This window comes from Hippopotamus amphibius, chromosome X (assembly GCF_030028045.1).
Source record: "Hippopotamus amphibius kiboko isolate mHipAmp2 chromosome X, mHipAmp2.hap2, whole genome shotgun sequence".
In the NCBI taxonomy this organism is placed as follows: domain Eukaryota; kingdom Metazoa; phylum Chordata; class Mammalia; order Artiodactyla; family Hippopotamidae; genus Hippopotamus; species Hippopotamus amphibius.
Window position 1 is genome coordinate 109,192,125 of NC_080203.1, and position 13,764 is coordinate 109,205,888.

General features: G+C 40.7%; 1 protein-coding gene across 10 annotated transcripts in view; it reads left to right on the forward strand.

The window, feature by feature from the left end:
• DMD (dystrophin) overlaps window positions 1-13,764 on the forward strand; it is a 1,940,210-nt gene that overhangs the window by 1,851,668 nt on the left and 74,778 nt on the right. For all 10 annotated transcript variants that reach the window (XM_057717394.1, XM_057717395.1, XM_057717398.1 and 7 more), the window contains 2 exons: window positions 1,406-1,491; window positions 3,634-3,791. In XM_057717394.1, coding sequence (XP_057573377.1) covers window positions 1,406-1,491; window positions 3,634-3,791 — 244 coding nt within the window. The remainder of the gene's footprint in view (window positions 1-1,405; window positions 1,492-3,633; window positions 3,792-13,764) is intronic.

Below are 13,764 nucleotides of genomic sequence, written 5' to 3' on the forward strand. Positions count from 1 at the left end.
TATTCTGCGTTTGGAAATCTAGGAAGGTTTTCTGAAAGGAGTTGCATAGCAACTATTTTGCTTTTGCCTTTGTCGTAGTTTTCTACCACCTCCTGGATATACATGTGTACCTTTTTTTCTTTGTTATTTTGAGAAGGTATTGCTTTTTAAAATCCAAGATCACCTGGTTATTGAATTCTCATCATTATCTACCAAGCCCTTGATCATGTTGGATTTTAATTAGGGATAATACTTAGATTTGCTTTGATAAGGGTTTCTATTCAGGTCTTCCCTCAAATATATTTTGGCACCATTTTCTTTGCAGGTGATATACGAATGGATTCTGAGTATATAACTTCCCTTCTCTATGCCTGAAACTTATCTGGGGACAATTGTAACTCCTTAGAGACCTGAGTTACTATATAAAGTTTCTTAAACTTTGATTTGCCTTTTCAAAGAGGAGAAAAGATAAAATCTTCCAATGATAATACTTTTGTTAATGTATTAGGACCCAGGATTTCTGTTTGACTAATAGATTTAGTAAATTGTACCAGTTGAAAGTTGAGCACATCGTTCACCAAAAATAACCACTCTTGGGAACCTATCCTTTGCAATTATTCTACAGACTTTTTTTTTTAACCGACATATATGGTTCAGTTGGTTTTCATAACAAAATAAAAGCTGAAAATTATCAAAAGACATTTTCTACAGAATGAAAAACTTTTCATTCTTTTAATTTTTTCCCATGGATAAAATGAACTCGTTAATAAATTTGTCATGTGGAGTGGTTTATATGTAAAGTGAGAGCATACATATGTGAAAACATTGCTATAGCAATAGGTTATTTTTAAATTGCTCTTTGAGATCACCTGTTTGAATGCTCTCTAATAGACTGTATCATATTTTCCTCGTAGAGATAAAAGGTCATATTTTATACTGTGTGTCATGTGGCCTGAAGTGATTAATTTTCTTCTCAGTAAGGGGCAATCTGATGAAAATCTAAACGAGTGTTAAGAGAGCAGAGCAGTTATTTGCTGGTAATTTTTTGGCTTCAGTAACCAAAGTGGGTAATTTGCTTAGTACATAGTAATAATTCTTCCCCTTACCGACTTAAACCCAGGTGGCTCTCCACAGATGAATAGAAGGATATTTCTCTTATTTTTACGTAGAGAAACTCTTACCACTCAAGGAAGGGCTTTTAAGAATTGAAAATGTGGTAAATGTTCATTGGTTGAGTTGGTCAAATTCCCATTGCATTCTAGGTCATCAGCCAAATAGATAGTGAACTCAGAAACATTCTTAATGATCTGAATAAAACAGTGGTCAATAGAGTTCCCATAGCCAAGGTTCTTTTTTCTTAACTAAGAAGTATTTATCGTTCAGTAAAGTGTCAGTAATTGTTTTCTGCTTTGATTATTCATAATAGGGGACGAACGGGGAGGATCCGGGTCCTGTCTTTTAAAACTGGCATCATTTCTCTGTGTAAAGCACATTTGGAAGACAAGTACAGATGTAAGTCATGTATATTAACTCAGTATTCTTTTATTAATGTTGGCTAATTACCCCAGTTCTAGATGGGGGACGACATTACGTTCTTATTTGACAGCAGGTTTCTCATGTAAGATGTAGAACTACTTTTAGACTGTCATACAATTTGGTTTTTGCCATTCCCTGTCAGACATTAAGTTGTAGGTATTTAAATAGAGAATGCGGATTAACTTCTCCAGTCCGAGTATTATTTTACATTACATCGATTGTGTCTGAATAAAACACATGTTCCTCGGGGATAAAGTCTGATTTCCTAACCCCCTTATCTAAGTCAGAAAAATAAACGTGAAGGTTTAATCCGTGCCCTTGCCTCGTCTTTGGATTCTTATTTAAAGAGTACTATCTGGCATTCGTGTTCAAGAAAGCTTGTTTATTTTATAATCATCTTACTGCGAGTTGTACTGACATATCCAATTCTGTGATGTGATTAACATTTTATTATTTGAGAGACAGCTTGCCATTTCTCACAGGGTAAATATCACCTTCCAGAATTTCCCTTTGATTAGCCATTGGGCTCTTCTGCTTAAAATTTGTAAATCCCAATTAAAAGCAAATGCTAGAGGAGGCATGGTTGAGATGACTAAGCAAGTGTTCCTTCCCATTGTGAAGGAATGTACTTGGTTTTCCCCTTTAAGTGCTCGTGAGAAATCTTTTCGGTAGGAATATTAAACAAACCTAGTGTAGCTTGTCTTTTCTCTTTTCCCCTAAGGCCTAGCCACACAGGGATGTGGAGATGTGCTGAGCTTAAGGACGGGCAGGAGATAAAAGAGATTGAATTCCTCCAAAGCCACTCTGTGTCCTACTGCGCATTTCCCCCCTAGGAATAAGCTACAAAATACACAAGCTCTTTTAGCTCTCACTTTTATGTTGCTTCCGCTTGAGTTTTCTCATCCTAAGAACACAAGAAAAAAGACCGGAACAGTTTTTGTTAGCCATTTAAAAATGTGTTGTGGATAAAATAGAATATTTCTGTGGGCTTTCGTCCTTTAAATATTGGAGTTACTTGTGATAGGTTACCTTTTACTCTAACCTTGCCAATGGTATAGTACCAGCACAACATAATACTAACTTGATTCATCAAGGAAGCTTCCGGTTGTGTTTCACATAACTCCTGAGAGGGAACAAGTTTGAGGTTGGCGAAACAAAAATGTTAACTTCAAACTGGGATATTTGGAGAAAATTCATAATTCTGAAATCGTGTGTGTGCTGGAGTGATGAGAAAATGCTGTGTGTGAGATCTCAGTGTTGTTACTGCCATATCTCATTAGAACATTTAATTTCTGAGAGTTTAAAGTGTGCTTATGAGTAGGAAAAGCTTCCATGGATTTACTTTTTTGGCAACTTTTATTTGACTACAAGGTAGTCAAATAAAATTAAAATAATTTTATTTCTGAGAACAAAACATGTTGCAAGTGTTTAGTTTCCTCATTCGTCCTGTGAATCCACGTATATTGGACACCTGCAGTCCTCCAGGTGCCGCTCTTCTACTCCACACATTTCTGGCACACAGTTGGCCAAGATATGGTCCCTACCCTTGAGGGGATATCATTCTTTAGCCAGAAAGACAGACACATGTGAAGTCAGTGACAGTGTAAAGTGATCGGAGCTAATTATGAATGTGTACAGCATCCTGTGGGAGCACACACAAGAAACTCAGTGATCGTATGACTTCGTAAAGAAGTCCCGATTTTGATATATTTTGGAATCTGATGCCCAAAGGGAATAATGCTTTGGGCCCGTTCTCTGTTTCTTAACGCTAAGACATTTATTTTATGATGGTGGTCGTGTCCTATATATACAATATTTTCCAAAGGATTATGTTCTGGCTTAGGCAACATTCACGTGTCAGAACTCTATGTAAACTCTCATTACTTGCAGGGCTGTAGTTTATTTAAAAGCTGTCACACTTTATATATACACAGTGGTGATTAACTTGATCCATAAAAATAATAAACGTGCAGATTAGCACACAGCAGAAGTCACGCCTCTGTGGGAATATTGGCTACTCTTGAGAGTTGGTACTAGAATTGAGTTGGGCCTTAAGTTCTGCTCGCATCTCCTTGGTGCTGCTTTTTGATTGTTGCAATTCTCTTTTTTCTTTCGTAGACCTTTTCAAGCAAGTGGCCAGTTCAACGGGATTTTGTGACCAGCGCAGACTGGGTCTCCTCCTGCATGATTCTATCCAAATCCCAAGACAGTTGGGTGAAGTCGCATCCTTTGGGGGCAGTAACATTGAGCCAAGTGTCAGGAGCTGCTTCCAGTTCGTAAGTTATTCACCTTCTCAAGTAGCACACTTATTCTTTTGTATTTTAGAAATTAATGTAAAACCCCACAGAACTGTAGTTTCTCACATGAGCTCTGCCGTAAGCAGGTAGATAGGGGATTTTTGATATTTGAAACCTCTGTAAGGCAGTGGCTTCTGGAACTGTGGCTTTGGGGAGAGAGGACAGTGCAAAGGAAGGGAAAGAAAGCTGCATGTGCAGCCAGAAGCCCACGGTTCCTAAGGTGTTGGGAGGGGAGTGGTTCAGGGAGGGAGGAACTAAATCTCCAGCCAGAGAGACCCTTTGTCAAAAAAGGAAGTGACCTTTGTAGGTGAGTCTCTTCGTCTCTTAGGTTTTTTTCCTAACCTAATTCTGTCATCGTACCCCTCTTTTCAGTAGCTGTTGGTAAATAGTTGACATAGCTATCTTTTTTTTTTTTTTAAGTTTTTCTTTGGTAGCTTTGACATTCCTCTACTCTTCCAAGGCCTAGATGGTGACTTCCCATAGGCTTGCAACCGGGTCGGAGGTTTGTACTCTCTGCTAATGTCCGTCACTAGCTCCGCACACTCCTGTCCATTCTCTTTCACATCCTGCCCCAGTGCATTTTCCACACCATTATCAGTGTCCTCAGAAATACTCTCTTCCTCCCAAGTGCCTCAGCACTCCGTTGATAGACATTTAGGTTGTTTCTCTTTTTTGGTAAGGTAGATAATGCTGCAGCGAACATCTTTATGTAGTTAGCTCTTTTCTGTGATTCAAGTTTTTCCCTTAGGATACGTTCTCAGGAATGGGATTACCAAACAATAACAGTTTTGTGGCTTTTGATAGTGTTACCAGACAGCTTTTTATCACAAGTTGTTTGTAATACCACCAGCACTGAAGGAATGAGTTATTTGCAGTGTTACATTATTCACAGTGTTCTTATGTTGTTTTCTAAATGCTGAGAACTGTTTTTCTTGTATGGGGTTTCTCAATCCGTGGTAATCTCATTACCGATAGAGCTAGGTGTGCAAACAACTTGGTGAGACCTGTATGTAGTCTGATGACAGACTAGAATAAAATCATAGAAGGCCTCCTGGGCAGAATATTGTGAATGTTTAGATATTAAAGCAGTTTTCTCATTCATTTAATAGTTCACTGGGCAGATTAAATAAATGCACACATAATAAGGCCACTTACATAGCGCTGGATATACTGTTTGGGTTGTTCTGCCAAAATTATGGCACATTGGCTATAAAAGTAAAACAGATGTGGAGAAATAAACGCATTTTTTCACCTCATACTCAATCTCCCAAAACATGAATGGACTGTCAGTTCCTCTGGGTTTTTTCTTACATGTTGCAGCGTTGACATTTCTACTCCAGAACGTAGACACAAGTAACTCTCACACAGGGAATGTTAATGGCCATAAATAGTCCAGATTCATTTTTTTCAAAGTCCTATTATAAAGCAACTTGCAGCTACTTAATTTTTTTCCCTGTGTTGTTTTCTCCCTAGTCGAGTCTCAATGACTTTTTACAGTCTCATTGTGAAACACAAACACACACAGGCACGTTCATATATACATATATGTATACAGTTGTGTGTGTCTTGTGACTGGGGTTGAGAGTAAGGGTCAGAGCACAGACCTGCTGACAGCCATCTCTCTTTAGAGATGGTTCCTGCCGCGGAGCCGGGCGGACCGGCCTCAGGGCCACTGGGACCATTGTCCCATCACTTCGCGGTCCTGACAGTGCCACAGCCCCTGCCACCCTCACTGCAGACTCTGGCTTTTTTTTTTTTTTTTTGAAATATATCTGACATATTACATGGTGTAAATTAGAGGTGTAGGACATGTTGATTTGGTACATTTATATATTGTAACATGACTGCCATTGTTGCAGTAGTTCGTACCATCACGTCACATAATTACCATTTCTCACTTGTGGTGGGAATAAGTAAGCTCGAGCCTCTGGCTCTCTTGAACTTGGTTGTTGGGACAAGGGGCTGCTGAGCGGAAACTGCTTTCCTTGGCGCCTTCCTCTTATCAGGAGCCAGGCCCGTTCCACGGCAGCCTGTGGCATTCTCTCGCGGGACGCTTGCCTTGTTCACCCACCTGCTGCTGCCTCTTGTTTCGCTCCGTCCCTGTCCCTGTAACAGCAACACTCTCTTCTCGGTGTCAGAACTTTGAACTCAGTCCACCACCTGATCACCCAGTCTCCAAGCTCTCGGAAAGGTCTTTAGTGAGATGGGGCAGACATGCACCAAGAGACTAACAGTGGTAACAGAACGAGGGGTTTTTTTTTCCCTACTGTTTTGTATCTTCCAGCTTTTCTTCTTTGAACATTTAGAACAGAAATTAGTCAAGTGCTAACTTTTTTTTAAGGCCTTCTCCTCACTTGTGTGGATTATTGCACTGTCTTTCTAGCAGGCCTCCTCTCCACACCCCGGTCCCTTTCATTGCTCTCGCTGCACTCATATTGGTTTTAGAGAAACGTATTCGCTGTCTAACACCGTTCTTAGAAATCTTCAGTTTCTTTTTATGGCCCACTGACTAAATCCTAATGTCTCGACTTAACTCTCAGACGTTACCTGATCTGCTTCCATGTCTGCCCATGGTTGGCTTTCCCTACCAAGTCACAGCTTCTCCCAACCATTTGTACTGACCATGCTTGCAAATATTGGGTTGGCCAACCCAATACTGTTACTGCTGCTACTGATGATAATATTTTACCTTTGTTCACCCAGTGCTCTCCTTTAATCTTCCCAAACCCTCTGAGGAGAATACAGTAGGCAGGTTGCGGGGGGGGGGCGGGGGGTGTTTTTATTGCTGTTTCAGTAGATGCACAATTTAGCAGCTCCCCTGCATTTCCTCAGCTGGTGGAAGCGTGATGGCTAGTCCAGTGTGCCCACCTCCCCCCTACCCCCCCATTTCCCTCCTCATTCCCCAATGTGCATTTTTACATATTAAAGCTCTGCAGCTTCCCAAGGTGAAGTAACAGACATTTTTTTCTGGGTCTCTGCTAGAATACAAGATGCCATAACACAACAGGTAACATAGGAGAGTTGGGGAGAAGAGGAATCCTCCTTTGAAGATGTCGGGTATTGGCAAATTGGATGTTGTGCACATCGTGTAGGTACAGAGTCGGTTGCGGTTTATGTTATGCAGATTTGGGGGCCCTCTCTACTTGATAGTAATTGGCAGTCTGCTTGGACAGAGCCATTGTGAATTCTTCCTTCAGAATTGGCATCCTGGCGCTGGCGGGCTTTTCCTCAGCCAGGAGCTCTGGCTGTCACCTTGCCCTTCAGAAACCGTGCCGCGTGCATGAAAATTTGATGTTTGCTGTGGGGAAAGATACCAGGAGTGAAAATGCCCTCTGCCCTTTGTTTGAAGCATAAGACCTTGGGAATGGGGCCTGGCTGGTTCCTTCAGCAGGCTTGTGCTCAAAGACTGCTCTTTCTACCAGCAAAAGGAAACAAAAAGACTGGAAAAGTCCTTGCTTCTCCTACAAATACATTCCCTGCATCACAGAAGGAGAAGCTGAGTTCAGACTATAGTCTTTTTATTTCCTTTGTTTTCTTGTCACCGACTAGAAAACTTCCTTCTTTACAAGTTGGTACAGTTAAAAAATAGTGTCAGCTTCTGGCTCAGACAAGGGCCTGGCCAGGGACAGGAGGAGAGCGGTGTTTTCATGTGCAGGGCTCGCTGGGTCATCTTTTTAAAGGTTTCCTCAGCCCACATCCCTCTCTGCATTCTGAAGACAGGTGGTGCGGATGGTTGCACAACAGTGTTATATACTTAATACCACTGAACTGTCCAGTTAAAAATGGTTAAGGTAGTAAATTTTATGGTATGTGTATCCTACCACAATTTACAAAATGAGAAAATAAAAACCAAACACTTTTTAAAAGAAAGAGAAAAGGAAATCGCAAAGTCCAAATAAAGTGCTTTGCCTATTTAAAAATCAGTATAGGTCCATCAAGGAACTATCCATTAAGCCAGGAAATGAAGTCATCTCTGTGGATTTTAAAAGGGAAAAGCCACTATAAATGTGTGGGTTTGACAGTAGTATCTTCACTGATATTAAATGAGGCAACAGGATACGTTTCTACATTAGGAGCATACGACAGTCAGCGCGTGTGCTGGGAAAATGACTCTTTGGGGCAGTGGTAGAAGTAAAGATTTGAAACTAGTGTGTTTTGGAAATACAGCTTCAATTAGTGCATCATCGGGTTGATCTGCCTTCATATTCTGTGGAACCTTCCCTGTTGACAGGATAGATTGATCCTTATGACCTCAGCAAGGCCAGGTCTGCCCTGGCGGTGAGTCACACAGGCTGCCTGAAGGGACTGGGAGGTTATCCACACCTCTCCTTTCTCAGATGAGAAAACTGAAACCCAGAGAGGCAGAGTGAATACATTGTACATTCTGCAATTATATTTGTCAGAAGCCGACATCAGGCCCAAGTTCCCTGTGTTCCAAGCCAGTATTTCCTTCTGCTAAACCATCTGAGTAGAAATAAATGGCTTTAACCAGTTCAAATACTAGATTGAACGAAGACATAAGAAAGCGTTAACGTGATCCTTTATACGAATTTTAGGTTATAATAGACTATGTGGATAAATGAACACTCCTTCCCCTACCCCAACACACGCGTACACACATACACACAGAATTTTTTATTTTAATACTCTAATCCCAGTTGCAGGTGTGTCGTCTCCCTCCAGATGAAATCAAATATTTCCTCTTAGGTGGGAAAAACTTTACGCTTTTAAGTGACTCCAGAAAAGAGTCACGTATCTGTAAACTGAGAGGTACTCCCCTTACCCCTCCCCTGATAATCTTTGTGGTATTTTCTTCAGTAAACATTTTAAGGACTTTATTGTTTAGACAGAATTGAGTGTTCCAACTTTATATTCACTCTGCTTTACCTACAAGAGCTTGTGTGTCAAAATCTGTTTCTTTTACATCTGTGTTCGGCCTCCTGTTGTATTCATGCATTCAAAATGAATAAGTTGCTTTTTCATCTGTGTTCTGCGTTTTTATATTCATATGACAAACATGAATATCATCTGTGCACAGCTGCTGTCATATAGAATGATACCCAAATGGGAATACATTACAGTCTCAACTGTCAAGAGCAAGTGCGTGCGTGGGTGGGGGTGTGGGGGGGGGGGCGTGTAAATACTAAATCATTCCAGGACGTCTGGAGCGGTGAGTGGCAGAATGCTTAAGCACATAGACCCTGAAGCTGACTGCCCGGGTTCAAATCCCAGCTCTGCTATTTGCTGGCTGTGCAACCTTGGGCACATTTCTTGACCTTCCTGGCCCCTAAGCTCCTGGAGCAGTTGTGCGGGTTAAATGAGCTACTAGAGGCAGGGAACTTAGAGTGGTGGGCAGGGAACTTAGAGTGGTGGGCACAGGGTCGGTACTTAGCCTTAGTTCTGATTATCTACAGTGTATTTTAACATGAGAATAGCCCACCACAATTAACAATTCCTTTTATCCATAACCAAACATCTGTAGATTAGATTTTAGAGACTCTTGAGATGGTGTTAAAATACCATGCCAAGACACTTCTTAACCAGTTTGACAGCATTCCTCATGCCAGTTGATCCCATTTTATTTTCCCCTCCTTAAAATAACTCCTAAAATATCCACTTTGCTTAGGTTTCCTTTGGCTGTTTGTTCAGTAATTAAAATATGGGCCCTTGTGGGACTTGCCTGGCAGTCCAGCTGTTAGGACTCCTAGCTTCCACTGCAGGGGGCACAGTTCGGGGAACTAAGATCCCGTACGCCTGCATGGCGCGGCCTAAAAAATAAAATAGATGTTCCTTTGTTCCCATAGACATTCTTTTTACACCCTTTTGGACTGGTGGATACTCACTAGTAACGACGATGGAAGTTACTAGGACTTGGTATGTTTAAGTAGAGGTAGCATCACCGAGCTCCTACTGGGTCTGCTCATGGACACTTAGAATTCCTGCAGATTTTTAGGAAAGACCTTTTATCAGGGTATCATCAACATTGTCTTGAGTTGACTATTGGTTTTCAGTTGCGATTTTTTTCTTTGTTGACTATAAGCCATGGTAGTTTACCTTCGTAATTATCCTTTTACGATGTCGTGGTGTATACGGTTAACTTCTCCATGTGGAGTGATGGATATTTTCTTCAGCATTTTAAAGATAGGTTTGTGTTGGAGTTGAAACCTGCCTCATTTATACACTTATTGCTAAGGAAAAGCACGTGTCATTTTGTTTCTCCTTTTCACCTTCCTAAAGCAGAAGTCTTTGTTAGGACCAAATTTTCCTGCCTGCCTGCCTGCCTTCCTCCCTCCCTCCCTTCCCCCTTTCCTACAAAAGCTGAAGCAGAGGTGCTAATGAAAAAAAAAAAACAAAAACCTTTTTTTTTTTTTTTTTTTTGAGAGCCATGCTTTTAGTTGGAAGTGTATTCTGGACTCCCTTTGATCAGTTCACCATTAATTCTAATTCACATTGATACCCCCAAAGCTCATGAAAACAAGGAGGCATGAGTTCAACATTTACCATTTTCTGTTTTTCCCATGTTTGTCACTGGCTTGTAAGTTGGATTTTTTTTAATCTTTTTTTCTACAGAGATCATTTGAGATAAAGGGAAGTGCGCAACCTCTTCCTGGGATACCCTTATCTATTTATCCAGGATGTCTTGACGCACTGACAGCTGAAGGGTTTTTTGTTTGCTTTGGGTTTGGGGGAGGGCATTTGATAACATAGTTTAAAAAAAATGCTACTTAGCTTTTTTTTAAGCTACATTAAAAAAAATAGTACAATTTGTTCCAGTGTTCGCTTCTCTTGAGTTGAGACAAATTCATATAGCTTAGTCAGCACCACTACAGTCGACAGAGCATTTCCATCACCCCTAAAATTCCCTCTTCTTTTGTTATCATTCTGCCTGATCCCAGTCTCTGGAAACCACTACCCTGTATTCTGTTCCCATACTTTTGCCTCTTCCCTGAACTGGATTTTAAGTGATTGTAGGAGGCAGCACTGGAAGAGTTTATGTTCTCTCTTGTACTTGAGCGTAATATGTCCTGATACCTACTTGAGCAAAGGTATTGCATGATATCTACAGGCAGATATATGTGCTCTACCATGTATCTGTGAAAGTGTTCTCTTAAGTAAGAACTCTCTAGCATACGTTAGTAACATTGAGTAGATGTAAAGATTTGCATAGATTTAAAAATTGTGCTTCTGTTCCCCGGAGCCATGGTGTTAATTGGTTTACTAGTCAGATGGAGTGGAGAGCCTGAGGTCAGGACACTTGTCCTTGAACACGTAACTGAAGAGTGAATAATCACTGTGTGCTATTGTTTGGGCTTATTTTATCTTTAATGGGTGATTCGGAGTCCCGATGAATATTTAGAGCAGTGACTGCTGGCCTCCAACCTGCTCAGTATCTTCAGAACTTTACATAAAATACTTGATTTCTACCCAAGACAGCAGTTATGGGAAGCCTTTCACTTGTTCTTGTCTCATGAACACAACTGTTGACCTCTCAGTCCTTATTTCAAGCAAGAAAACTTTCTGTAAACATGGGGCTTCTTAAACACGTCTTTATGGCTGAAAATTCACAGCCAAGTGTATGAGGGCACGCATTAGAGCAAGGAAGCTAAGAGAAGAGGGAGGAAATTGGTTTGGTGTTAGGTTTGTGTTTTGCGAGAAAACTAGTCCTGAAGAGGTTTTCACGTTTTATACCATTGATACTAATGTCTTTCCCCCTCCCATCTCACAGCTATTGCAGTTTCTTACACTCTTGCCTTCCTTGCGCTCCCCCAGGAAGGGGTGCTTGGGAAGAAACAATGGTTTCCAACCAGTGTTTTATTTTGAAAATATTTCAGGTATAAAGAAGAGTTGAAATGATAGTGTGATCAATACCCATGTGTCTCGTACATCTGTCCAAACCCTGATTAGCGTTTTGCCCTATGTACATTTCACTTTTTTCCCATGTATGTGTGTATTTGAATCTACACACACAAACACATCTTTCCCCTTTACCATTTAAAGGTAAAACACAAACCCCTGAACACTTCACCGTATATCTTTTTTAAAAAAAGACTTTCTCCTGAATATCTGCAAATACTGTTGCCACACACAAATTTAACATTAATTCAGTAATACCATCTGGCATGCAGTCCACATTCACATGTTCCCCATGGCTGCAGAATGTTCCTTATTCCTGGTTGTTTTCTTCTAGGAGCCAGTCAAGGTCTTTGTCTTTCATTGGCTTGTCATGTCTCCGTACTTTCACTTAATCTGAGCAGTCTCCCAGCATTTTTTGTTTTTTTCATTCATGACATTGACATTTTTGAAGAGTCCAGGCAGCTTTCTTGAAGAATGTCCCATATCCTGGATTTTTCTGATTGTTTCTTTGGATTAGATTCAGGTTGAATTTTTTTGTGTTGGCAAGAAGATGACAGAGGCGCTGTTGTGTGTTTCCCACTATATCACATCTGGAGATACAGACTAACACTTGGTTTTTATCGGTAGCGCTAAGAATGGTAAAGTGGTGTCAGGCACATATTTCCATTGTATAAGTACCCTTTTCCCTTTGTCATTAGAAAGTCATTTTTGTGATATTTTGAGTGCTTATGAGCATCCTGTTCGTCAGCAGCCTTTCAGCCTATGGTTTCAGCCTCCACTGGTGATCCTCTTCCAATTCCGCGATTACCTTGGTGGTTGCCTGATCGTGGTTTCCTAATTCTTCCATTCTTTCTGAACGTATTAGCTGGTCTTCTTCTGTAAAGACGAGCTCCCACTTTTTCCCCTCTCTTTTCCTGAGTATCACCGTGGACATCCAGGGTGATTTTACGTGTACAGAGAATGGGGCTTCTGACTGAGCTGCCTTTGGATACTATTTTTGCCATGACATTGCTTAAAATGCCAGTGCGTAGAATTGACTGTCCTCCCCCCTCCCCCAGCAGTGTAAGCATGTGTCTGATAAATACATTTCCACATCAGCCAACTCTTTGGTGGGACCAAGACATGTAACACGAGTTATGTGCTAATGAGGACTGAGAAACTCGTAGGCTTTTCTGTTTCTTTTTTCCTTTTTGCTGCCTCAATTTATGCTAGCCTGTACCTGTCAGTCCATGTAGCTCTTATACGTCATAGCATCTAACAGTAGGAGGAAGGACACGTAATGTCAAAAAGAAGAGGGAAAGGAGACGATCAGAAGAGATAAAGAGTAAGCATTTATCTCAGTGCTTACTGAATATTCAATTGTATCTTCACGTAGCTCTCAGTAGCGCATAGGCTTCACTTCAAGATTGGTACCTGGACATTGTCTCAGGTAGGCCACATTTAGATATCAGAGCCTCTCGTACTCTCGGACAAGTTAAAGATGCAAAAGATTTTGGAGATCAGCCTGTATGTTCCTATCGGAAATCACTTTTGTCCACCCTTTTAAAAACTGCTTTAGACATACCTACTTTGGTCTTAAAATAATAGATAATCTTGAGCTGTTTCCTCTTTGAGCCCTTTTTCATCTGCAACATCATCTCAAGAGTTACTTATCCCCAGGTTTCTTTGATTATATGCTAAATGTTGTAAATGGAAAAGGCAGAAAGGGACGGATTACTGTATATATTTCAAAGCTTGGTCATTATCAGCCAAGTCTTACCTGATCTTCTGGATAACAATTCTTGTAACAGAGGTACAAGGTACAGAAAACAGTCTTATATGTGTAGTGTAGCCTTCCACGTGAGACCAGCTGTTCTCTGAGTGGAAGTAGCATAGACTAAGAACGAGATGTGAGAAAACATTGTGTGGAGCCTCATATAAATGATCTCTGGTGCCCGTACACTATAGTTTCCTCAGCAACTCAAAGGGAAAACGCAAGGATCTTACATCTAAGAGGATCAAAATGCCACCTTCCTTCTGTTTTATTTGTTACGTGCAGGTTTCGTATAGTTTTATAGCAGACTTTTTTTCATCACTCATTTGATTTTCATAAAAATTG